The sequence below is a fragment of the Carettochelys insculpta genome, chromosome 8 (assembly GCF_033958435.1).
Source record: "Carettochelys insculpta isolate YL-2023 chromosome 8, ASM3395843v1, whole genome shotgun sequence".
Taxonomy (NCBI): Eukaryota; Metazoa; Chordata; order Testudines; family Carettochelyidae; genus Carettochelys; species Carettochelys insculpta.
The window spans coordinates 4,737,282-4,763,855 of NC_134144.1; the positions used below are offsets into that span (position 1 = coordinate 4,737,282).

The 26,574-nt window shown below is 48.5% G+C and overlaps 1 protein-coding gene across 3 annotated transcripts in view; it reads left to right on the forward strand.

The window, feature by feature from the left end:
- MLPH (melanophilin) overlaps nt 1-26,574 on the forward strand; it is a 79,510-nt gene that overhangs the window by 12,222 nt on the left and 40,714 nt on the right. For all 3 annotated transcript variants that reach the window (XM_075001409.1, XM_075001407.1, XM_075001408.1), the window contains exons 2-8: nt 2,047-2,183; nt 12,657-12,878; nt 14,068-14,204; nt 16,765-16,803; nt 18,397-18,491; nt 20,797-20,925; nt 23,632-23,833. In XM_075001409.1, the coding sequence (XP_074857510.1) occupies nt 2,074-2,183; nt 12,657-12,878; nt 14,068-14,204; nt 16,765-16,803; nt 18,397-18,491; nt 20,797-20,925; nt 23,632-23,833 (934 nt within the window). In that variant the 5' untranslated portion in view covers nt 2,047-2,073. The remainder of the gene's footprint in view (nt 1-2,046; nt 2,184-12,656; nt 12,879-14,067; nt 14,205-16,764; nt 16,804-18,396; nt 18,492-20,796; nt 20,926-23,631; nt 23,834-26,574) is intronic.

Here is a 26,574-nt window from a genome sequence, read left to right on the forward strand (position 1 = left end):
GGGGCATGTAAAGGAACGTTTGCTCCCGCAAAGGAAGAAAACCGCTTCCTCTGCATACCCAGAGTGTTCTCTCGAGGAGAGAGTCTTGCTCGGCGGCCGAGAAATGCTTTATTAACAGAATGAGCAGCAAAGGTGATGTTTAGGCCTGTTGTGGCAACCACATTAATTTAGATGCGCTCCTGCACCCTGTGTCTTGTACTAACCAGAGGTGAAGGTAAATCCATACGGACTAGTATGCTATATCAGTAAGAAAGTGGCCGAAGCTAAGCCAGTAAGGCCAGGGCCGCCATACCAGGAAGCTATTTATAGCCTGTAAAGCTACTGTACCGCCCCCAGCCCCTCCATGGGGTTCTCCTTCTTTTCCTGATGGGAGGTGCAGTGGGAAAAGCTGCAGAACAGCTGACAGCTCCTCTGGCTGTTGTGCCTCCCCCAGCCCTGCACACCCCAGGGAAGGTTCCCTTGGGTAGTCGCCAAGGTGCCACCCAACTGATTAGCAGAAAACTTGCAGTACCCACAGCCTCCAGCATATGTTTCTAGTGTCAGTGCACATCTGAACATACCTTGGCGCACACAAAAAAAATTATTCCGCACACGGTTGGAAAAAAAGTTAGGGGGAACATTGACCACAGGTAATATGGGATGGGAAGTGAGAGAATGTGGGGCCATGGGTTGGGGTGGAGTCACATGAAGTCATGTGGGGAGGTCATGTGGCCTTCACAACTGGTATGTCCCCAGCCCCAATACCGGGAGGAAATTAATTTTACTTTTCACAATGTTAATTTACCGGAAGAGACTTAAACTTCCAGTGTTCAGTAATCACTCACGCATGGTACAAAACCAGCCTTGTCTTTGAAGTTGTGGTGGTGACACTAGTGAATTCATGGTGATAGTATTAAGTAAGTGGAACCAAAATATGCGTAGTACCCAGAGGCACTGAGACCTCATCTGGGGTGAGTGAAGTCTCTGCTCTGCAGCCTTGGCTGAGAGCCAGCTGGCCTCTAGCTCATGTGGTAGCCTGCAGGGCTTTAGGCCCTATGGTCTCGGGTTCCATCACTGGTGCCGGCAACCCAAGTCTGTCGGCATTACATATGCTTAGCTTATGACCAAAGCTGAGACCAACTCACGTGAAAATGAAACATGCCAACAAACCAGAAGAAGAGGGGCAATGGTATTTTGTGGCAGTTGAATGTAGCAGATATCCTCTCTGAAGGCAGTGACATCCTGGTCCATGGGTGTTGAGGTCAGGCTAAGGACTGGGGAGCTGTAGGCGACCTCCCTTTTGAGAGGTCAGCCCTCTCCCAGCAGGCAAGAACTCCAGCCTGGCCAACTACAGTATGCACTCAAAATTCGACAGGTGATGTAACTTGAGGGCTGGTAGGCTTGACGCCCTGTCGTTTAGTGTAGAAAATGAGGAAAGAGAGAGTCCACAGATGGACAAAGGCTGCCCTAATCCATGTGTGGGGATTCCTCTTTTTTTTTTTTTTTCCTTTCCATCCTGTAGCTGCAAAGAAGGTTCTACATGTCCTCCTCGCCCAGGCCAGGCCTCAACTTGTGAGGGTACTGTCTGAAGTTTTGTATAGTTCATGTCCTCGGGCTGTTGGCCACGTGTTCCTTGACTTTCCTCTCCAAATCAAGGCCTCTCTTGGCATGACTCTGGGCAAAGGGAATAGAACCTTCACCTAGACATCTATCAGGGGTGGCCTAGATGGTGGTTGGCCCTACTCAATGACCTCTCGAGGTCCCTTCCAGTTCTAGGATTCTCTAATTCCAAGGAGACTGTCAGTCTGTAGACCTTCAGCAAAGGGGATGATGTCACAGCAGGACACCCATTGTACACCATGTCACCCGGCATACCAAACCATTGAAATGAACTAGCTGATGTGGACATTGACAGAGGTGGAGTTAAGTCCTTTCCCTCTGTCAACATGAAATACAGCTTGTGCCTTGTCTGACACAAAATGTGATGTCTCTTTGAATAAATGCATCCCACCTGCTCTTATGTGATCTGACTGACACTTTTATTGCTCTTCTTTTTTTCTTTTTCAGATTCTCCCAACCTAACGTCTTGCTAGGATGGGAAGGAAACTGGATCTTTCCAAGCTAACCGATGAAGAGGCCAAGCACGTTTGGGATGTGGTTCAACGGGACTTTGATCTGCGGAAGAAAGAGGAAGAAAGACTAGAGTGAGTACATTCTTTACATGCATTTTAAGGCTTTGGTGACTCACAGAAGGAAATTCCTGACTCTGGTCCCTTATGCCTTGTTAGACATGAGAACAGACAAATTAAGTGAACACTTTGAAAAATATGAGCAAGGAAAAAATAGTTTGGGTTTCCCCCCACTGCCAGCAAAGCCAATAGGAGGAAGGAGCTGCCCATTTTATTAACCTGGTCCACTTCATTTGGTATTTGCCTCAAAAGGAACATCCAGACACTCATCTGGTCCAAATCAGCCTAGCTCTATTAGGATGTAATCACTGGTCCAAGTCAGGGATGCACTCCAATTTTGGCCAGCTGAGTTTCTGACCCAAAGTGCAGTACTCTCACCCCAGGAACGTCCTGAGCCAAAGTCTGGCTTCAGAGATGCATGTGCATCTGCCATAGCTTTCAGTGTGTGGAATTTGGCTCTGTTGCTCTTTACTATTTTTTGGGGTGGTCTTTTATAAATTAGCAACCCTGTAGTAAGTTCAGATAGCTACATGGCTCTCATGAGAGGGACGGTCAAAGAAGGGCAGGCTAAAAATAGGTCACCCTTGATCACGTTCTTATCTCTTCTTCATCAAAATTAGCACTTTTTGTCCAATTTAGATGCAAATTTTCTAATCGGCTAGATTTGGCCCCGTTGTAGTCTACAGATATATACGTCTCAATTCTAAAATATAGGCCGTGTCTACACTAGCCCCAAACTTCGAAATGGCCATGTGAATGGCCATTTCGAAGTTTACTAATGAAGCGCTGAAATACACATTCAGTGCCTCATTAGCATGCAGGCGGCCGCGGCACTTTGAAATTGACGCGGCTCGCCGCCGCGCGGCTCGTCCTGACAGGGCTCCTTTTCGAAAGGACCCTGCCTACTTCGAAGTCCCCTTATTCCTGTGAGCAGATGGGAATAAGGGGACTTCGAAGTAGGCGGGGTCCTTTCGAAAAGGAGCCGCGTCAATTTCGAAGTGCCACGGCCGGCCGCATGCTAATGAGGCACTGAATGTGTATTTCAGTGCTTCATTAGTAAACTTCAAAATGGCCATTTCGAAGTTTGGGGCTAGTGTAGACATAGCCGTAGGGTGGAATGTTAACTGTATTTGCTCCGAGCAGGAGAGAGGTCCGGTCTGGATTTGAAGGAGGAGTGGGGGATGACTAAATATGTTTCTGTGAAGTAGTTAATTCATTCTCTGTGTGATGCTGAACTTCTGCTGATCGTGTTGGCTCTGAATTGGAGAGCCAGTGGAGGAAGATGGAAATCGACATGTCAGTAATCTCTGATGCTTCCAGAGGGTATGAAATTGATTGATATCAATCTTTTGGTTCAAGAGGATAGAAGAGCGAGTGACAGTCCCATGCCTATGTGTATGCATGCGCTGCCCTGGTTGGTTTGTGGTGGCGGCCCCAGCATAAAACTTGGGGCTGGATTCAGTTTTTGCATAACCAGCAACAACGGCAATGGCTTAAAAAGGAGTTGCGTGCACTTATACTAGGGCTCAATTGGGTCCTTTGCGGCCGCCTGCTGAGTTTGTTAGTTCCTCTCTGACAAAGGGGACGAACAGAAGAGTAATAATCCCTTTAACAATAACAGGAGCCTTTCAAGCATCTTTCCTATGGATGCTGAATGGTCCCTGCTAGCAGCAGCCTACTCTGGACAGTGATTAGGAAAATGGGCGCCAGGGAATTTTTCTCCAAATAAACTTCAGAGCACCTTGCACATCAGGAAGTCAAGTCCAGTTTTTAAGGCTCAAGCCTAGACTTGGGAGACCTGAGTTCAATACCCTGCTCTGGCACAGACTTCTTGTGTGGCCGTGGGCAAGTCTCTTTGGATAGGTCTACGCAGCACAGTTGTTAGGAAATAACTATCCAAGTGTTGACATGACACAACGCTGGTGCAAATAACTTGTAAATAGTGGTAGGCTTATTTTGAAATAGGTAATCTCATTCTACGAGGAATAGCGCCTATTTTGAAATAATTCACAGTGCATCCAAAGGCTCTATTTCAAAATCGGCATTGTGCGTAGAGAATATATTTTGAAACAGCTAAGAACTGTTTCGAAATAGGTATTGGGGGGGTAGCCACGTTAGTGGGTCTTTGGCCACAAAAGCTTATGTTCCAATAAATCTGTTGGCTAATAAGGTGCCACAGGACTTCTCATTATTTTGGAATAAGGCTGCTGTGTAGACATACCCTTAGTTGCTATGAGCCTCTCTTTTCCCACCTGTGCAATGGGTACACTGCCTTGACTCTCAGAAGCTTTAAAGGGTGATGTGCTAGAAGCAGACACCCCCGCACACACTTTCAGCTGGTGTACCAGCAGAAGTCAACTGAAAAGACACACTGCAACGAGCTCAGAATCACAAAACACCTGGAGTTTGAATAGGGCAGTGCCATGTACATGGGATCCAGGGAGTGTTACTCTGAATGATGTTTTTCCTCTCTGATTGTGTGTGAGTGGTGGTTCTAAGGGCTGTGGCGTGTTAATCATGCAGCAAGGCGAGCAGCCGCAAGGACGCTAAAGTACCATAGTAACCTGAAGGTGACAGGCAAGATTAATTCTGTCCTGGGAGAGGGAATTGTTTACGCTGTACACTGAGGAGGAGAGCGAAGTGGTTCCACCTGGAATCATTAAAGTGGGTGGCTGCCTGGAGATGCTGGTTGCATTGGCTCCTTTATAGTGTCTATAACCGTAAAACATGTTCCCACACCCATAGGGAATTGACTTCCTGGCCGTTCAGGAGGGCCAGGGTGGAGTGAATTTCTAGCGCTTGTGGCATCCAGAAACAACTAATGCCTGCTTGATTCTGACATGCGTTCAAGTTTTCCTGCAGCTCTGCCAAGCAGTCTGCCTGCCTGAGAGACTTCCTGTGGGCCTCTCCTGAGCAGAAATTACCAGTTACGCTGTTGGACAAACTTTACCCTGCTGTGCCTGGCCCTTTAAATGCTGTCGAATGTATTTTTCCAAGGAGGGGGGCTCAAAGATAGAAAACTTTGCGGTAAACTCACCAGTAGACTCTCCATAGAGAGCTGCACTGGAGCTCCGAGCAGCCTGAATGGTTCGCCAAGCGTCAGAAGGGAAAGGCATTTTAGAGTCAACAGCTTTGCTTCGGCATGGCAGGGAATAGTGTTTTTCCTTTCTGTTCACTGGTCCTGAATTCATTTTTGTACCAACTTACCAGCTAAATGAAAAGTCCTTCCCATGTGATTTCAAAGGAAGCTACCTTGCCAAACAGTAAAGCTAGAAAATAATGTTTTAGGTCACTCTAGCTGGAAGCGCAAGCCTCCAGTGCCCAGAAACCAGCTGATTTCTGTCTCTAACACATTTTTCTCAGACCCTGATGGCTAGTGGGTTAGTCTGTAGCTTCCCAAATAACAAGCAGCCCTGTAGCACCTTAAAGAGTAACAAACTTACTGATTAAGCAATGAGCTCTCCTGGGTAAGACCCACTTTCTCAGGCTTGGAGCAGACAATTAGAATCGAGGGTTTATCTCGCAGGGAGTTGTGGGAAGGGTGGAAGGAAGAAAGGGGGTTAACTTTCTGGCATCAGAAAGTAGAATGCACATACACCTGAAGGGGAACAGTTGCCTCCCCGGACATTCAGTAAGGGATTTAAAAGTAGCCGTTTGTCTGCAAAAGAATTTTCTCACGAGATTGCAGAGGGAGGCCTCTGAATTGGAATTCATCAGCAAGTCTGACATGCTTCACCTTGTACTTTACAGAGATCTCAATTATCTCACGCAAGACAAGGGCAATTTCTCCACCTTGGATATTTGCAGGAATGGCACCCATCTGATTGCACTTAATTTACGCCTTCCACCTGGTCCCGTGAATGACAGGTGACTTGCCCCTTCCCCCTCTTCCTTCCTTTGCCCCAGCCCCTACTGTAAAACCCTGGGTTCTTATTCTCTGCTCCAGATCTGAAGAAGTGGGTCTGTCCTATGGAAGCTCATGACCTTATAAATAAATGTGTTGGTCTGTAAGGTGCTACAGGACTGCTTGACATTTTTATCAGTTCCTCGTTTTTGATGCTGTTCTGCAATGTGAAACATACAAAGAATCAGTCCATGCAACGAGCCCTTCATGCTGCCTGGTCAGTGGAGGGATGAGGTGGGGAAGCTGAGTGTGTTTTGAGGGAGGCAGGTAAGACGCATCACCCTTGGCCAAGGACCACAACACAAGGGTTGTAATTGCTGTTGGCATGTCCCAGCAGTACTGGTTGGTACGTGCTGCATCCAGAGTAGGACCCTGGCTTTGTCCATACCCGGTCCCACCCATCCAGCTGCTACCAGGGTGGCACTCTGCTGGCTGGAGCCTGGGGTTGGGGGCAGCCAATGTTCTGCACGTATCCCACCCACATGCTTAGGGCTCTCTGTGTGCCCAGACCCATCCCGGGGAACAGCAGCTATTCTTGTTCCACTGTGCAGACGCATCGCCCGAGTGACCGTCTCCCCCCGGCAATCTCCAGTCCATAGAGCTGGCAGCAGAATGTCTGAACGGCCGAGGGGTGTATGTGTGGACGCTGAGCAGGCAGGCTGCTGGCTGCAGCTAGGCTCGGGTGCAGCTAGATGTGATGCATTGTTTAACGTGTTCCATCAGGCTCCGCTGGGCAGAGACGGTGCGATAACGGTGTCACCTGAGCTGAGCTGCACCCGTTATTTCTAGCCTGGTAATGTGGGCTGGGCTGCTTTAAGCCACAGATCTGACAGGCTGTAGAAATGGGCAGGATTGGGGAGGGTTGACTTTCAACCGCTCCTTGCTCAGGTTTTGGTTTGGCAAAAGCCTGTCTGTCCCAAAGGGCGTTTTAGGGCCAACCCGGCGCGAAAGCAAAGGGAGCTCTTGTCTCTGATGTTCAGCCGCCCTTTCGGACCAATAGCCCTGCAGTGTTTTGCCCACTTCTAATCCAGTGCTCTGGTCAAGCCAACAGACCCAATTGCAAACACGCTCGGAGCTGGGAGCGCAGTCCAGCAGCAGGCGAGATACGTACAGAGCCGCGCAGAAGAAGCCATCGGCGGCTGCACGGAAGGTTCCACCCAACCTGTCAGCAGCGCCACAAACTGCTGAACGCACGTATTCCGTTACGTAATTAACGTATGCCCAGAGCGCTCTCGTAACGGGCTGAAGTCAGAGAACTCTCCCGCTCCAGGAAGAACTGGGCTTCTCCCCTTAAAGTGGATTTCATGCATGGCTTTCTGGTGGCCTGCCTCACACGCTGGGGCACAGGGGTGCTCCTGTGCTACTCACTGAGACAAAGGAAGTGGCGCGGCAGGTGTTACTGCGGGAGCAAGAGCCGCAGCGTTGCTATAGCTACCATTTTCTCTCGCCGTCAGCCCCACCTTCGCCACAGGCCTGTCGGTGGGTGATCGCCTCGCTCGAGAGAGAGCAGCGTCTTCTCCACGAACCTCCCACCTCTCGCCGCCAGCCTGCCCACCACAGGCTGGCTGCCGATGTTCCTGCCAGATGGACAGCCTCGTCGGTCCATGACTGGTGTGCTGCTGCAGATCACTGAGAAGGAGATCTCGTCAGGACCGCAGAGTCCGAGGGTGGGAAAGCTCGAATGCCACAGAAAACATGACCAAGGGACTCAAGACACCCTCCCCTGTGCTGGCTCACCTGCTTGTTTTATGTCCTTCAGAGAGGAATCCTTGGCGGCCTCCAGAGTGGGGATTTTTATTATAGTGGCGCTTCACAGAGGGGTTCGGTTTTTAGCACCATGTCTCAGAAGCAGAGTAGTAGAGTAACATCAAACTGGCCTTAAGCAATATCAGGGCTTTGCGGTGATAGGTGCTGTATGAAAAAAGTGGTGGGTGACTGTCCCTGTCCTGAAAAGCCTGCGAACTAAATAGACATCTAACAGGTAAGGGAAAGGGAGTGATTTGTTCCCGTTTGATAGATGAGGAAAGTGAGGCACAGAGAAATCAAATGCCTTTACTGACCTTGGCCAAGTAAGGTCTAGTCTGCAATCAAAAAGTGATGAACTGAAAGTCAGCCCAAGTCAGCTGGCTTGTACTCACTCGGCTAAAATGTTAGTGCTCATGTTTGGGTTCAGGCTAGAGCACAAGAGGTCAATCCTTAAGGGGGCCTCTCAAGGGTCTGGGATGGGAGAGATTTAAAAAAATCTGTCGGTCAGGGATTGTGATAGCCCCCTGCCCTGACAGCAGGGCCTGGACTCAGTGACCCGTCAAGGTACCTTCCAGTTCTATCCAATACATAAAGCACCATGTTTCGCCATGGCCATGCCAAGGGTACTTTATCACAGTGTAGCTATACCCACAGGCAGGTAGAGTTAGAAACTGACTGTCGTACGGCACTTCAGTGCCTTCGCTTGTGGAGCTGGGTGGAATTTTTGAGGCAAAACTTCAGGCAAAAAATGCAGATTTGGTGGTGCCCCAGCTCTTTGCCAATGTGTGTCCTCATCTGCCAAATAGTTTCAGTTGAAAAAAATCCAAAATAATCATATTTTGTCTGAACAGTTTCCAAATGAAGTGTGTGAAGTTTTTTGTTTTTGTTTTTTTTTTTCAATTCGATGTGAGGTTTTGTGGTGAAATTTTCTTGAATTTTATTTTTCAGAAACTAAAGAATGTTAAAGGCTCAAAACCTGAAGGTTTCGTTCAACGTGACACTTCTTTTCAATCTGCTTCTGTTTTTCCTCCCTGATTTTTTTTTTGTAACTCACAGTAAAGCAAAAACTCCATTATTCGCACAGTGGTCATGCACATCCACACACACCAGAATACCAGTAGCTCTCACTACTGTCTCCCGAAATGGGCAGTTTTTTCCGCTAAAGTCTTCTGTGCATTCTTGTCTCTTGCTGTCCTGGCTGCATATCCAGGTAACTCCCTCAGGATTTCTAAGGAAAGGCTTCAGCTGTACAAACCAGAGCAGAATCCGGACCCTTGATTTTTGTCGTTTCGATTTTCGGACTGAGTACACGTGTTGTCCTCTCGTTCTTGTGTTACCTTCAGATGATTTCTCAGTTCTGTTGTACCAGTGACATCGTTTAATTTAACATCAGATCATGGTGCGAGGAGAATGCTGTATGATTGCAGCCTCCCATTGTTAGGGACAGATTCTAATTGTTGTTACCCCCAGGTCAGTTCAGAGTAGCTCCATTGAGGTGAATGGAATTGCTCTGGATTGGTGCCACTGTTAATGAGATTACAATCAGGCCTATAAAATCAATGCTGCATTCTCATGTGAGCCTCTCGAGAAGCCCAGCCTGGAAAGATGGGGGCCAACGTGGTGGTAGGCAAATCTGGTGACGGCAAAGAATGGTTTGTTCTTTGGTATATGTTAGAGCAGCCCAGCTTAAGCTCTTGCTTATGCCCAGGCGGGAACGGTCTCAAGGGAACCATTTGTGTCCAGAATAGCCAGATCTCGCCCACCCTTTCAGATGCTATGCCCTCAATGGGTTTCTGTACCAGGGAGTGGCATTCTACCACTGGGATACCCGGATGTTTTCTTAAATACCACAGAAGATTTCAGCCTCAGGCTGCTAGAGGCTTTTCCGCATAACTCCACAGCCGCCCTTGCCAACCACACCTTCGCTCACTCATTCTGCAGGGCATTTAGTAACAGAAGCTGACTTAAAAAGAGTAAACAAAGGCCGTGTGGTTCCTTTTAAATGCTTTCCGCTGAGGCCTGTTATCTCCTTGGCAGAGCTGGGAAAGGACTGGCAGGCTCTGAAAACCAGAAAAACTGGTGTGGTGGAGGTTTCATGTCTGCCTGAGCCCCGAACACACACTGGGAACGTTCCTTGGGTACAATGCCAAGCAAATGTTGTTAAACGTTTCTATTGTGGCAGCCCCCAACGGCCACCCACAGGTTGGGACTCCTTGTGCTAGGTGCTGTACGAATATGGAAAAGGACCATCCCTGCTCCAAAGAGCAATTCTCAGACTGTAGGAGGTGGGTTGCCCAGGCCTGACGATTTTTTTTCCAACCTGGCTAGTGGAGCACATATCCGCAGGCTGCCCTTCAGCTAGGATTAAGAATGAGGGTCTCTCTTGGGCACCATCATTCCAACCACAAACAGCCTCAGTTTTTGGAAAGCTGTTTGTAAAGCCGGAGCAGCCCTCGCCCTTGGTTTGTGAAATAACCACTGGCAAATGAGCTGCTTAACAGCGATGGTGTTGACAGATTTGACTCACGAAATATGAAGGTGTGGGCATGAGTCACCCCTCTTGCTGATTTCACTCCTGTGGGTGCCAGCCTCGCGGCCAGCGGCAAAGGTGCAGCGTTTGGTCCATGGACGGCAATTTCTTTGTCAAAGCGTTTTTGCCCTCAGCTGCAGCTTCCCCAAATGGGCGGGCAGCACTCAGAGTTCAATAGTATGAAGATGCAGTGGCCCCTGGCATGCTTGTATAAGCAGCCTCGTTACAGACACGTTTTTTGGTACTGTAACCATCTCCTGGCCGGGAACGCCAATGGAACACGGCGCAAGCTCACACGGAGCCCGATTCTCTGCTGATGGAAACGGGCCTTGCTCCATTTGAGGTAACGGAGCTGGGCTGATTTACTCTGTCTAGCCCCAGGTGAGCCTGTTGCCCTGGAAAATCTTACGCCCAGGCTGGTGATGGGCTCTAGGGAGATTTCCCACAGATCTTGCTCTGGGCACTTTCTCAGGACAGCCCTGGGATCTCCCAGTCCATTCCTTCCCTCCCCCCCCACCCTGCCCCACATGGAAAAATACCAATAAATCAAGTGATTTCTTCTTTTCTTGCCAATGGGCTTTGCTGACCTGACGTTTTAACTTTTGTAGCGCAACTCGTTTATTAACCCTCCCACATTGCAGAGGCGTAAAGATAGCATGGCTACCCTGGCCGCAGCCGAATCCCGGAAGACCAGCTAATGTACTGAGGTTGCTTGTTCATGAGGAACAGCAGCGTTAACTGCGCTCAGGAAAGGGCACCTGTTCAGCCCTGCCTAGATGGAAAACAAGCCTGGAGGGACCCTTCCTACAAATCAAACATTACGCGTCTTAATCGTAACCCAGAAGGCAAACAAGCTGTGGTAGGTACTAGCTAATGTGCTGCCCTGCGAGCACATAGGAATCCTTCAGGTACTGCAGCAGATCCTCTATTAGGACACAGTTCTTGTTCAGCTGCAGGGAGCACTTCCATGCTGAGGATTGTCCACACTGGAGAGCCTGTCCGAAAGGCAAATGAAACGTTTGCTGATCGCTTTCAAAGCATGCCCCGTAATACAGATTGTCGTGAGCCTCTCACGTGGTCGCTGTCTTCATATTTGCCATATGCTGTCCTGACACCTTCGTACCTTTATGGCACTGTCGTCCTTCCACAGGTTTTTATGTTTGCAGTCCTGTGGATTGGGCCCCAAAACTGTGAGAACAGCTAGCGAAGTGTTTTGTTCCTTAATTGTAAGTGCAGTGAAGATGGGTATTCAAACACTTCTTCAAACGTACGCCGGTGACCTCCAAAAACTTCAGTTCACAGCCAAACTCCAATGAAAACAGCCCAACTCCAGAAGCTCCTTGAGGGAAGTAGTGAGAATGTAAAAACAGAAATATTTGTGGCGTTGTGTGGTGTGTGTTACGTAGTATGTGCGTTATCTGTATAACCATAGTCCATGGCTTGGATATCAAGCTACTAGAATCCTTGTGTGCTTGGTGCTGTACAACCAACAAACAAAAAGATGGTTTTCTTGGAGCTTACAACCCAAGTATAAGACAAGAGGCAAAAGACGGTACAGACAGAATTCCTCCAAAACCTTGCCAGAATACTGCTCTCCTGAGGTTTCAGCTCTTCACAACCAAAATCTTGCGGAGCTGCCTTGCTGGATTTCCACAGACCTGAGCCTTAGAGACAGAAACAGAACAAAGCCACCCTGCATCCAGAGGCGAACGCGGTCTCTTGGGGCACATCTCTGCTGTTCTCTAACATTTGTTTCACTGATAACAACAGTTTGCCTAGAGCAGAGTTTCAACAAGCTGTGGGGATTGGCAAGCACTCGTCTAGGGTGACTTATAAATGTCATGGAGCTCCTCATGTGGAAGGGTGCAGAACTAAATGAAATTACGTTTGGTCGGTCACACAGGATAAACAAATCCATGCGTGGACCAAATTCCATGCTCAGATGTAAGTCCACAGCAGCACTATTGATTTCAGTGGTGTACAGTAGACAGAGCACTGCAGTGAGATTCTGGAGACCTGAATTCTTTCGGTTACTGGCCTGCTGGGTGACTTGGGGTACGTCATTTCCTGGGGTGCTCCTTGCTCTGCCCCTGGCCTGTTAGGTGACTTGAGGCAAGTCTCCTCTTGCTCTATGCCTCGGTTTCCTCGTCTTTGTAGTGGGGATACTGATTCTGATCTCCTTTATAAATGCTTTGAGTGTTGGGGTGTTCGGTGATTACTGTTGTGTTGGCCACTACCCCCAGTTTCCAGACTCAGACCGTGTAATGAAGCTGTGTGGGTTCCTGACGTCCATGTCTGGCTTTTTTAGGGAACTGAAATGCAAGGTTGAAAAAGAGAGCACCAAACGGGAGATCTTGTCTAGTCAGTCCCACCTCAACGAGACCCACTGTGTCCACTGCCTGCAGCCCTTCAAGTTCCTGGTCAACAGCAAGCGCCAATGCTTGGATTGCCACTTCTACACCTGCAAGAACTGCAGCCGCTACAATAAAAAGGAGCAAGCCTGGATCTGCGACCCCTGCTGCTTATCCAGGTAAGAGGGCTGGCGTCAGCCAACCAGCAGCAGAAGGGGTTTCCCAGTGGCATGGTGCTGGAGATGAGAGGCAACGTGGCCTAGTGGATGGGTCACAGACTGACACGTGAGGGCGATATAGGGTTCCAGCTTTGCTTCTAGCCCATAGGGTGGGCTGGGGCAAGTTGCTGTGTGGCTCTGTGCCTCAGTCTTCCCATCTGTACAATGGGGATCATAACACTGACCTCCTTTGTGAAGTGTTATGAAATTGGCTTGTGACGGATGCTCCACAGGAACTATGAGTGAGTAACCCCAAAGATTAGACAACGAAAAGGCAGGCTCAAGGATCACAGAGGCGCTCACTTGCAAGTTCCCTCCCCGAAGTGTTGCTGGTGTAGTTGGTGGGCAGGTCTTCTTTTCAGGTCCCTTTCCTGGACTCTCCCCAGCTCCCTTCTGCCCCTGCTGGGTTTCTAATGGCAGAAAGTGCCCTTTCTCCTTGGGCCGGAGCAGGGACCCGCTACTGCCCTCAGCACCTTTCCTCCTGTGCAGGAGAGAAGCGGGCTAATGCCGTCTTGGCAGGCCTGGGCCGTATTCTGACCTACATACAGGCATGGGAGCTGTCACTGCTCTGCCAACAAAGGAAACCAGAGTAAGTAGTCCCTGGAGGTGCAGCCTGGAGAGCTCTCTTAGGCCCTGCAGGGACTGGCTGGGGTTGAACACTGAACAGGGCCCTATGGCCCCACCAGGCACTGGTGCCATATTCCTGTCTCTTCCCCTCCCCTTCTGCTGGAGCAAATATGTCCTGCTTCTGCCGGGGTGCCAGGAGAGCATGAACCTTGCAGAGAGACTAGGCTGGTGATGTCTGCCCTGGGATGCACCGTACGTGGACAGGTTGTCCCAGTTGGTCGGTGCTCTAGACATCGTGCAGGAGTGACTGAGCCCCTCTGGGGCCTGTCCCCTGGAACTGGCTGTCGGGTGGGGGGGCTTCTGCTGAACCCAGCCTGAGTTTCCGTTGAGTAGGGAAGTGAACATCCTGCCTTTCTCTGTGTCTTCCACTGGGGCCCAGTCCAACACCCTGGAAGCTAAAGTCCCCCAGAGTCTGTCTGTCTGTCTGACTCGGATGGAGCGGCTCAGGCATCAACCAATGACCATGCGACCTCTCTGGCTGAGTGTGTCAGCTCTCACCTCCCCCCCCTCGCTCTGTGGGCAGGATTGTGAAGATTGGCTCCCTGGAGTGGTATTATGAGCACGTGAGATCCCGTTTCAAGAGGTTTGGAAGCGCCAAAGTGATGCGGTCTCTCTACGGCAGGCTACAGCCCGGGCTGAAAATGAATCCAGCATTGCTAGGTATGGCAGTGGTATGCTAGTGGTATGGCTGTGTCAAAGGTTGCACCCCCAGTCTCCAGTGTAGACTCGTAAGAGTGTAAGAACAACAATAGGGGGTCAGACTAGTGGTCCGTCTAGCCCAGTATCCTGGCTTCCTGCATGGTCCAGGGCCAATGCTTTAGAGGCAATGCACAGAACAGGGAAATTATTTAGCATCAACTAACCCCTGCATTTGTCAGAGGTTTACATACTAGTACATGTAGAACCTCTCTAATCTGGCACTTGCTCGTGCGGCAGCATCCATAATCCGACATGATTTTAGTTAGCTGGGTGTCATTCTCTCATGGGTGTGGCCAAGTTTTCCGGGGTCCCATAAAGATTATTTCCAGCCACCTGTCCTGGCTCTCAGCGTTCTGTGCTGTTCTTTAGCTGTAATTTACCCCTAAATGTCTTCTAAGAGTGCAGTGGCAGCGTTGGTAATGCTGCTAGACAGTATTGACCTCCCGTGGTTTGGCAAAATCCTTCAGGATCGGGCTGGAGAGGTTCAACGTGTAATAGTAATTATAATAATATAATACCATTTAAGGCTAAGTTATTGCTATCTTCTTGCTGCTAGACAAATATTCAGTTCACTAGCATTTGTCATTATCTGCTCTGCCTCAGATTTCCTGTGTAATGTCTTGCAAATCTTTTAATCTTTCTGTGCTTCAGTTCCCCAGCTATAACATTTTGGATTGTCTCAAATAAGAACTTAAACTGGCTAGAAAGATGTAACCCTGGTGTAACTCTCTTGATACATGGATGTGTGTGTGTGTGTTTGCTGTGCCTCTGGGTATGAATAATATATACAGAGATGGTGCTTTGATATCCATATTCCTGCTGCTGTTTTAAAATCTCTCCAAGCATGTAAGCGAGGGCCAGGTTCAGCCAATGCAAAGGCCTCTTTGCTCTGCCAGAGCAGCGTACAGGGACAATAAAACTGCCCTAAACTGGCAGCTGAGTGAGGCTTTCCCTAGGCTAGAGAGCTGACTGGCCCTGCTGCTGCTAACTTCTTCAGGCTGATATGTTTGCATCCTAACTTGCCAGTACGTGGAAGCATTGGACAGATTTTTTTTGGTTAAGACTTCTGGGGTGTTGTGAAATCAAACTAGTAGGATCTAATATCAAAGGGGAAGTGTATGCACTAGGCATGTAAGTGTGTTCCCAGTACCAGGGAGGTATCAAAAAGTACTGCAGTAAGTGCTGAGAGGCAGGCGGGGAGGGGAAGGGGATGGATTAGAACGTCCGTGCCACGCTCTTCTGGGACAAGCTGGCCGAGTTACCAGCTCTCACAATTCCATCACCTGTTCTGTGTTGTTCGGTGCTTTGCTTTAAAGCCCTGAGTACTCCTGGGACCTTGGGAGACTCTCCGCTTTCGTTCCGGTCTTTCCAGTTGCGGGGGCAAAGCTCGAAGAAGTCACCAAAGCACAACCCAAAGCTAAAAAACCACAAGGCAAACTTATTTAAAAAAATAAATAAATAAAAAAAATCTGAGCAGTTGGACCAGGTCTTGGTTATTTTAGAGAGTGGCCTGTGAGCATATAGATGTGTTTTTAGCCTGGCAGTCCAGGACTGGATTTGTCAGCGAAGCTGCCGTCAACATCCTATAACTGTAACAATTACCTGCTGCCAACATGATCTAGTATTTCTGCTGTTTCCTTAATGTAAACTGGTTCTGTTGTCTATGGTGATATCAGGCTAGCGGAATTCCATTCCCTCTGTAAGGTCCCAGAAGAAAGTTTGCATGGTTACCGTGGGCATACACTGATTAAACCTATATGTCCTTACTCGTTTCCAAAGTCCACTAGTACACAGAATGACCGCTGGAAGCACATGAAGTCGGTAGTACTCAGTCCGAAACTAAAATGATCGCAGCATCTGATGAGCACCTTTCTCAGCAATATGCCCAAAGAGTAAAGAGCATTGAAGTGTTTAGCTTAAAACAATGCAAGGGAAATACTGAAACAAGGGTGAAGGATAATAACTTAGTACTTTTTCATCCCGGAGGGGCTAGTAACTTTTTTTATCAACTAAAAGCACAGGTAAGTTGTCAGGCTGCTTTCGCTGGTGTTAAACATCTTGTAATAACTAGCTCTAAGGACAGCGTGATAGAAGGCAGTTAAGTCTTTGCGTACCATCCTGTCATCCATCACACACACTGCCGAGTCCTAGATTCTGCAATGAATGTAACTTAAAACACACGTACGGTGTCTCTTGGAAACTGTCAAGACAGCTTGAATGCTTAATGTTGAATGCTTGGCCGTGCAGTCAGCCACAGGCCCACAAATAGACCTGTCTGCCCTCCTTTCCATACCGGCCTCCCTTGAAAACCATGGGGAGATGCACGAGCCTTGCACCTGTGCTGAGTCCAGTTTTGGCTCCCAGTTTATGGTCCAGTGTTTAAAATTTGCTTCACTCCTTGTGTCCAGAGCACTCTGGAGAACAGCATCTGCCTCCTGCTGAGCTCCGTTCTGGAGGTTGTTTGTGTAACATACCTGGAAAAAGTGTTTATTTTGCCCCCTAATTTTTTTTCATACTTTAGGTCTCCATGACAGAGTTTACAGCTTGCCGGACATCAACAGTAAGTCAGTTTCCTTTATTGCCCTTTAAAGGGAAATGGGAGCAGTGGGCTGCTCTGATAGCAGCGTGAGTGGAAGTTCCCATGTCTTCAGCTTTCCAGATCCTCTTGGTTCCTGTTAGCTGACGCTCTTAGTGTACACTTCAAAAGAAGCCAGGAGGAGAGGGGTTTGGAATATTGGAACCTTCGTAATGTTGATCCTTTGCTCTCTAATAACTCATGTCTAGTCTGAGACGTGGTTTTCAAGGTCAAGCTCTGATTCAGCAGTGCTGTAACACGCCTATCCTTAATAACATGAGTCATCCTGCTTAACTCAGTGGAACCACTTCCGTTCTTAAAATAAGGCATGTGCTCCAATACTGTGCGGAATCTGGGCTTTCATAATATGGTAATTGGGGGTTCCTGCTGCCAGTGATAATCAAAACTTCTCCCCGATCCTACAAATGAGAGTTTTTTGTCCTTCTCAGGGTTGGCTAACAGGCTCCCCGGGAAACTTAATGCTTGGGGCTGTGAATTCTCTGTGCTTTCCAAAGCAATACTGACTCCCTTGGAGATGAGTTGAACTCTCCTTACAGCAGAATCAGATCTGGAAATCAAGAATTATAATCCAGTAATTTAAAAGGGTTAGCCCAGAAAGGTGAAGAGGACTGGATTTTCTATTCATAGTCTCAGCAAGAAAGGGGCTGGTGAGAATCAGGAGGACAAAATTATATTGGGTTGGACTTAAAGGTAAGACGAAGCAAATCTAAACTGGTGTACTTTACGTGTCAGAGTCACCAGCTTAGACTCAGTGAGATTCTCCTGTCATAGACTTTAATAGTCACCTCTGAATTTGTCCTAGTGAAACCATGTCGGCTTATCTTATACGGTAAGGAGCTGGAAGATGGGTCTGCAGCAGGGGAAAAAAGCTAATGAGGGTGTGTAAGATGATACAAGCTTTTATAAGACCAGGGAACCATGGTCACATATACTGACGTCCTCAAAGCACGTTGCATCTGGGACCGTCGACTCCAGGAAGGCTGGCCTTTATCTCAAGCTAAAGAAGATATCCTTTTGTTGTAAGAGGGTGACAAGGTGTATAACTCTTGGATCAGCCTCTAGGAGGAGATACATGATCACTCTGTTAGAAAGTATGGAGCCCGTGTTGCACCTGTTGAAGATAAGAGTCCAGTAGGATTATGAGCTGGTCCAAAGAGGTGCTATAAAAGGAACATCAGAATGGGCCAAGAGTCAGGTAGCCATTCTAGACACATTGGCTTCCCTATCCTCCATCACCAACCAAAAGGTCCCAGTGCCAGCCGTAGCTAACTGTTAGTGAAATAAGCTCCAGAATCATTGGACCTAGATACACACGCCATAACACAATGAGGGCATTGTTATGCGTCTCATTGTTCCAAGGAGACAAAAATAACAGCAAAGTAAATCCTTTCACCAGCAACCATGGCAGTAAGAAAACAGTCACGTGGCAACCTCAGGGTAACCAACCAACAGTTGCACTTCAGTTGCACAATGGTGCTGATGTGCTCGGAAATCTCATCCCAGGGTGGTGGTGTTGCCGCCAAATCCTCAAGGCCCATTTCCTTGTGCCCTTCCCAGGTGAGTGCCAGCTGCATGCTGGCGGTGGGCTGGACAGCGACAGCGAGGCAGAAGATGACCTTGTTGATGGCAGCGAAGCTGAGCACTATACTAGGGTAAGTATGCACATGCATCAATGTGGACTGTGCTTTTCCTTCCTCTGGGCTTTCCTGGGGGGAGCTGTCTCTGCCACTCTCGTGCCAGGGCTTCCCTTCCTTTGGTTTGCTGCGACAAACCTGTCTTCCCATGTCACCAGCCTAAAGTCTGTAAAGGAAGAGCTGGTGCTTAAAGAAAGTCCTTCCGCTCTCTCTGAAAATCAGCCCCCTTTAGGGAATCTCAGGTGGCGTTCCTGGAATCAGATGCCTCCAAAATTACTAGCCACTTTGACTAAGTTTCCTGTCCGCTGATTGATACAAACATCCTGCTTATTTAAGGGAGTGGCTAAACACTAAGGTTATTTTGGAATAACCCCTGCTATTCCAAAATAACTTCTAGCGTCTATGCAGCACAACTACTATTTTGAAATAACTTCAAGATAGCGGACAGCTTATTTGAATTCTGTAAACCTCATTTTAGGAAGTATAGTGCCTATTTCAGAATAGGGGCTGTGTAGACAGAGGCTGGAGCCTATTTTGAAATAAGGTACAGTGCATCCAAGGGCTGTAATCCGAAATAGGCTCTATTGTGTGTAGATGTGCTATTTCGAAATAGCTGAGTGCTATTTCGAAATAGCTGAGCGCTATTTCTATAAGCGTTTGGTGTGTAGACGTGCTATTTTGAAATAGCTGAGCACTATTTCTATAAGCCTTTGGTGTGTAGACGTGCTATTTCGAAATAAGCTAGTCCTGGGAAATCTCTTCTGGAGTAGCCTATTCCGAAATAACGGTGCTCTGTAGATCTAGCCTAAGTGACACATGAACCACCTTTTTCTAAATAGGAACAGCATAGTCTAGAAAGCAGCACATTAAGCTGAGACCTTGGTTCTAGTCCTGGGTCAGCTGGTTAATCTGCTGCAAGTTGTGTCCCCCTCTGTAACTCAGCATCCTGCTCTGTAAAATGGGGATAATAATCCTGACAGTCCTTTTTACAGCACTTTCAAGATGAAAAGCCTTCGGTTTGAGCTAGCTGTTGTTAATATATTCTAAGCATCCCATCTCATTATGTACCTTTTCATGCCATAGGTCAGCAATTAACATGCCGTTACATCATTAGCATTCTCTGGGGATGTCATTGTTGCATCAGTTCCACTTCTGGAAATACAGTCCCTTCGTTCAAGCTGACCTGTTAAAGACACAATCTGTGCTTCTCCAGGGCAGTGTCTGCACCAAGGCCCTTGTAGTGACACAGCTGCACCACTGCAGCTCCACAACTCTGAGTCTCTCATGTAGCTGTTCTACACTAACACACACACAGAGGGGCTGACAGCAAGGTGGGGCGATCTGGCTTCTGTGCCCTGGAAGGGGGCGGGGCCAATGGTGGAAGGGGCGGGGCCTAGGCAGTCAGTCCATAGTGCAGCCAAGACCCTGGCGCTGCGCCCCCACCCATCAGAGCCACAAGGAGCAGTGCTACACAGTGTTTCAAAGGGGCCAGAGCATTTCCCGCCACTATCATGCTGTCTTCTCTGGTGCATCTGTTGCTGAAATTTGTCAGTTGGGGGGGTGTGGTTCCCCCGGCCCCGACCAAGAGCAGTTTTACCGACAAAAGGCTAGTGCAGACGCAGCCTTCGTTCAGTGAAGGATCTCATAAGGGGCTGAGAGTATCAGGACAAGGAAGTGTGAAATCCCACCCGTGCCAAATAAATTCAGTCTCCTTTCAGAGCTGCATGGAGAGTTGTAGGGCGCAGAGCAGGACTTGACTCCTCGCTGTGGCTGTCACTGTATGATCCCCTGGCTGAAAAGGGGGATAGTTGTGTTTGAGGATCCCCACAGCGGCTGTTGAAATTCTGGGACATTTGGGTCACTTCTCCATAATTACTTAATCAACCTCTAGTTGAGTTTCTCCTCCACAGCCCGGAATACAATGGTTCTGACCCAAAGGTCATTTGAATTTAAAGGGAGTCTTTCCGTCCGTTTCCAAGTGTCCTGGAAAGGACCTTGCTTGTCTGGTCCATGACACTTCTGGTTTTCGTTGCACACACCTGCCCTTGAAATAGGAAGAAATGCGACCCACGCTCTGTCCTCAAGCCTCTGTGGAGATCCGCTGATGTCTGAGCAAGGTGGCACGGCAGAAAGAGGGTGATATTCCATCACTAAAGCCAGTTAGGTGAACCAGAGCTGTAGCCAGTAGATGATAAATTAAACCACCAGAAGCCTAGTCAGAGAGCGAGAGCTATGAGCTGGGGGGACTCATCGGACCCCTGTTCAAAGACCAGTTGCGCTTATGATGAATTCTGCTTTCTCACCCTTTTCCCTGCTTTCTAAGATGCGCAAGACAAAGCGCCTGCTTTCTGTTCATCCCTTTGATTTTGAATTGGACTCAGAATATTCCGCCCAATCACGCCGTCAATCAATGCAGCTTTCACAAACTCCAATCAACAAGGACGGCCTCCAGGTACTGGGGCGGTGGTGGTGGGCAGCTGTTCTTTTGTTCCTTACTCCTGCCTTTTTCTTCACTTCTGCTTGGAGTTTCCAAGGTGTGGTGCTGAGTAGCTTTTGCCCCAGCTTTCTTTTCTGCCTGATAGACCTGACTTCTGAAGGCCATGAATCAGAATGGGGCTAGAGAACTGGAATGAGAACTGGTGAGCGAGAGTGGCAGGAGATTCAGAAGAGACTGTGTCTTCTGGTCTCATTTTCTTCTGGGTGTAATTACTTATTTTTATAACTGGCCCCCACGGGATAAATTTATCCATTGGCTCGGTTCATTTCTAGGCTCAGTGGGAAGGGATGAAGATGGTGTCTTGTGCTTCCAGCCAGCTTCTCTTGCTGGAGATGAAGAGCAAAGCAGGCTGGGAATTGTAGTCATTGGACCCAGAACTGATGTACAAGGTTCTGGCAAAGCTACTTGGGGAAAAGTAACAAGAAGAGCTCTTCTTTACTAGCTCTGTGAGAGGCAGCGGGAGGTATTTCTCCAGGAAGGTCATTTAACCAACCCCCATTGCTTTTCTCTGTAATTTTGTTCCTGTGTTTGTGCTGAGGCAGGGCCCCTCTGGACTTGATTGACAATGTACTTACAGGGAAATCTAGTCCTGTTGTTCATACGGCTCCTGGGTCCTGGCTCTCGTCACTGGCTTGACCCATGGAGACTGACTTCCCAAAAAGAGAGAGAATTGTGCATGTAGCAGAAGACTTTTCTGAAGCTGAAAGACACCAATTTTGCATAATGGTTGGACAGAAGAGTGTAAGACCCAGTTCACAATGCACCCGTGCTTCTTCCACTCATCCATGCTGTTACCAGCTGTTGCAAACCAAGAAGCAATAGGGCAGTAGAACCTTAGATCGCAAACAGGCCATGAAACCCCACACCTCTTCTGGAGCTGGAAGTGCACACTCAGGCAGCAGCAGAGACCCCGAAGAAGAAAATGCAGTACAGTGCTGCGTGGAACGTAAACTACTACCAAATAAAGGGAAAGCAGCATTTTTATTTCTGCAAAGTTTCAAATCTGCGTTAGGTCAGTATTCAGTGGTAAATGTTTGGAAGAACAGCCTTGACGTTTTGTTGCGAGCGATGGGCATTTCAGAGTTACGAACAACCTCCATTCCCGAGGCATTTGTCACTCTGAGGCTCTGTGGTACCCAGATTGAAAAGCACACGCAATGACTGTGGAAGTCGCACCTTGACATAGCACGGAGAACGTAAGAGATCCTGCTCCAGACCTGAAGAAGAGCTCTGTGTAGCTCTAGAGATTTACCATCTGCCAACAGGAGCTGGTCCAGTTAAAGATGACTTCATCCGCCTTGTCTCTGTCATAAAACTAATTGTGTGTTTTCTTTGTTCCTGTAGAAAAGTTCCCTGAAAAGTTCCTAACTGATTCCCATATAAACTAGTGATATGCAAACCTCACAAGCCATGTTCCCCGTAAGCTGAGCTCTTGAGCAGCCACCCAGGAGACATTCAGGAGACACACCCTGATTAGCCCGTGGGCCACCAACAGCCAGCAGCGTGTTTCTGCTGCTGGTGCCCATCCGAACATGCCTTGGTGCCCACAACAATTTATTCTACACATGGATGGAAAAATAAGAGGGACCACTGCTCACACGTAGGGAGCATTGGTTCAGTTTGTACAAGAGTGCAGATGTTTGGAGGTTGATCTCAGCCTTAATTCTCATCACGCAGACTTCAGGGAGCTGCAGGACTGGATAGTTCATTGCTCCTTCTAAGAAGTACTAAATACAGGTTGAACCTCTCTCATCTGGCACCCTCAGGACCTGACCGCATGAGACAATTTGCTGGACCGTGGGAGGTCAATATTGTTTAGCACATTACCAACACTTCTGCTGCTCACTGGGCTCTTAGAAGACACTTAGGGGGTAAATTATAGCTAATAACAGCACAGAACACTGACAGCCAGGACCGGTAGCTGGAAACAAACTTTAGGGGACTGCAGGAAACTTGGCCAGCCCCATGAAAATTGGTTGTCTGGCTAACTAACGTCACGTCGGATTACAAAGTTTGTCGGACGAGAGTGTGCTGGATTAGAGAGGTTCAACCTGTAGCCTTATTTTTTTTTTTCTGGTACCTCCATCACCTAAAGACCTTTGCTTGCATAGTAGAAGTAGGAAATACCAAAAAATGTAACAGTAACATCATATTCTAAAACTTCATCAAACCTTCACAATTTCAAACTCCCCAAATGAGCTTGATAAGGATTTTGGAAGCAGACCCCCTTAGGCTGGTTCGTTCTTTAATCTAGCCTCTCCTTGTAAAAGATACTGTGATTGTCGCCTCTGAGGAAATCATATTTCAAGTATCTGAAAATAATCAGGATTTTGGGAGCCATATTATTGTTGAATCAGTCAAAGGAATTGACACTTTAAAAACATAAGACGTGTGACAGAGACTTTTCCAGGCTGCTTCGAGAATTGTGCTGTCCAATTGCAATTAAAACTAATGGCGGCGGAGTGTTCAAGTCCCTTAGACTGGCCTTTCAGATGCCACCCGGTTTTAGGCCTGTCTTCAGGAAGTGGAGCTAGAAAGTGGATCCATTCGTTCGGTGGTGGTGGGGAGTGGGGGAAATCACCTGGAAGTATTTAGCTCAAAAGTGGGTTCTGGGGGCAGAGCGCCTCTTTATAAGAACTAACCAGCGTCCTCTCTTCTCAGTCATTCCCAGAGCTCTCAGATACTGGGGAGGACCCCTCCCGGAAGGAGACAATGATCGCGGAAGCTGACCTGGCTGCAGTGTTCCACCAGATCCTTCAGGAGCAGGGGCAACAAGTCACCCCTCCCGAGCAGGAGTTCAGCTCCGAAGTCCGGCTGACAGTCAGCTCCCAAAGAAGGAGCCTGGAAAGGAATCCCAAACCCGGTAGGCCGCACTGACGAGTGCCATCCTCCTGTGGCGTCTGCAGCAAAGCAGCAGGCCAGCACTTCTAACAGAACGGTTCAAAAATAACTGAGCGACTACAGCTAAACCCTAAAGCATAACCAGACACTAGACCGGCACATGGAGAGCTGCTTACCCAGAGAGCTGGGTGAGGACGCCTGGTCATCCTGGCTCCAGAGCAAGGATTTCCACTGACCAGTGCATTGACCTTCAGCAGGTCAGATGAAATCGACAGCTACAGCAGCCTTGTTTCGGGCCTTTTGGCATATCTGCACTACACAGGGTCGATCTTTCAGGGTTCGGTTTCAGGTGCCTAGTGGGTCACACAAAATCGAGCTATCGGGGTAGACAGCTGCCCCCCGGTACTCCTCAATCTCATGAGGAGTAAGGGAAGTCAATGGGGAGAAACTATCCTGTTGACCTCCCCTCAGTGAGGGTGGCCTGAATGTCCATCAGTGATAGGTCAGTTCCAGCTACACAATTGCCGTAGCTGGAACTGAGTACGTTCAATCGACTTTAAGGTCTAGTGTAGACCCAGCCTTACGGTGGCCACATTTTCCCTTGTCCGTGTTCAGCCAGGCCCCATCCAGTGTAAATCATCGTAGTTTTAGTGCCATCAGAGGCTCGGCAGCCCAGGGGCTCAGTTGCTTAAGGCACGATGGTCGCTTTTGCCAGTCATATACCAAATGTTGTGGTTAAACCTGTTTGGGGGAGATTTCTGTGGTTCTGGAGCCCCGTGCAATCAAATGCTCCCCGTGGGGATCGGGAGTGTATGGACACTAGACCTACTCTGGCAAATGAAATGACAGAAAACAAATTCTTCTCGCGCTACTGTGCGTTCATCTACCAAGTTAGTAGAATGCGCGTGATGCCTAGTTTACAGAAGGACAGTCCTGAGAGATAATCTCCCATGTGTTTTTAACATCATGGCTGGCTTTATTAATGCCCAGGTGACTGTGACCACTGAGATCATCCAAGATGGAGATTAATAAAGATACCTTATATGGGGCCCTCCCAAATTCAGTGCCAGAAAAATGCAACAAGGACCTTGAAATTGGGTTTCCCATCCGCATTAAATGTGGTCTTCAGTGTTCTTTTACACTGTACTCTATTGTACTGATTTTCCAGGGAAGACCCAAGTTTCTCAAGCTGGGGGCTCTATCTTAAAAGGGAGTTGCAGGGGATGACAAAGTTATTTTAGAGGAGATTATAATGTTGCTACACTTATTTCTGCACTGCCTTCAGAGCTGGGCAGCCGGAGAGCGCAGCTGTTGGCCAGGCAACCAGCTGTGAAGGCATCTCCCCGCCAGCAGCAGCACAGAAAAGTAAGGGTGGTGATACCACACCCTGCCGTCCTCACTCTGTGCTGCTGCCTCTAGAGCTGGGCAGCCAGAAGATGGCTGATGCTGACCAAAGGCCCAGCTCTGCAAGTGGTAGTGCAGAAATGAGGGTGGAAATACCATACCAGGCCATCCTTCCCTCAATTGCTGGCAGTGACTCTGCCTTCAGAGCTGGGCTCCTGACCAGCAGCTGCCCCTTTCCAGCTGCCCAGCTCTGAAGGCAGTCCCACCGCTGCCTGCAGTAGCACAGAAGTAAGGGTGGGATTGCCACAACCCCTTCTGACTCCCTTCTAACCGTGTGGTCCTCCCACAATTCCTTTTGGGGACAGGACCCCTGCAGTTACAACCCAGGAAATTTCAGGTCGAAATACTTGAAAGCATGAAACTTATGACTTTAAAAATCCTATGGTTCTGCAATTAACTCAAGTGGACCGTGAATTTGGCAGGGCCCTAGCAACAGAGGGTAGAAATTACACTCTGGAACTGGCTTAGGCTCCTATTCATTTCTCCCAGTTTGAGGCCTGATGCAAAACCCACTGAAATCCACGGGAAAATTCCCTTTTGATGTCATTGGGTTTTGGATTCACCCTTTTTCTGAGCTCCGCTACCAAGATCAGTGAACGTGTAAACTCTTTAGTGTCTGGTAGGTAAAGTTCTGGGTCCAGGCATGGCTGAGGTTATTCACACTTCCCTGCACTGCCCCTGTGTCATGTGCTGCTGGGATAGTTCTAATCCTTGGTTTCATTAATATGCCTGCCAACAATGGTGCCAGTTAGGAAAATGGGTCTTGTATTGAGGAGGTGTCTCCGTCAGGCGCTAGGCTGGGACCAGCGACCAACATCTCACAGACCAGGGAAACAGCTGCCAGACGAAACTCGGACAGCAGCTACCTGGGTTTGAACCAGTGAATATTTCCCTTGAAATCGCCCGTCCCCTGAATAGTCCAGCTGCTTCACTGAAGTGCTGTAAGGCCCCTTTCATGGTGGGGTGGTAACTTACCCCATAAAGCACCTTTTGGGGCTTGGTCTCTTAATTAAATCCTGGGTGAAGACCCAAACAGGCCGTGCTTCCCTCTAATTTGTTCCATTCTCATGCAGAATAACTTTGTGGCGGGCACCACCAGTAGAAACACACGCGGCCTGCTGCTCTGCCAATCAGCTGGAAGGCACTTGAATATCTCCTGTGTGGTCACCCAAGCTCTCCGCTGACAGGGAACACTGCTAACAGGGATTTAACTGACTGGCAAGCAGATGGGCAGAGCCGAACTGTGCCTATACACAGCAAAAGATGGTTTCTGTTTGTTGCAGTCCTTCGCCCATGCTCTTGCCGATGTGGCGTAGAAATTGTAATGTTAGTCTTGGGCGCTTGATTTCTTTTACGTCT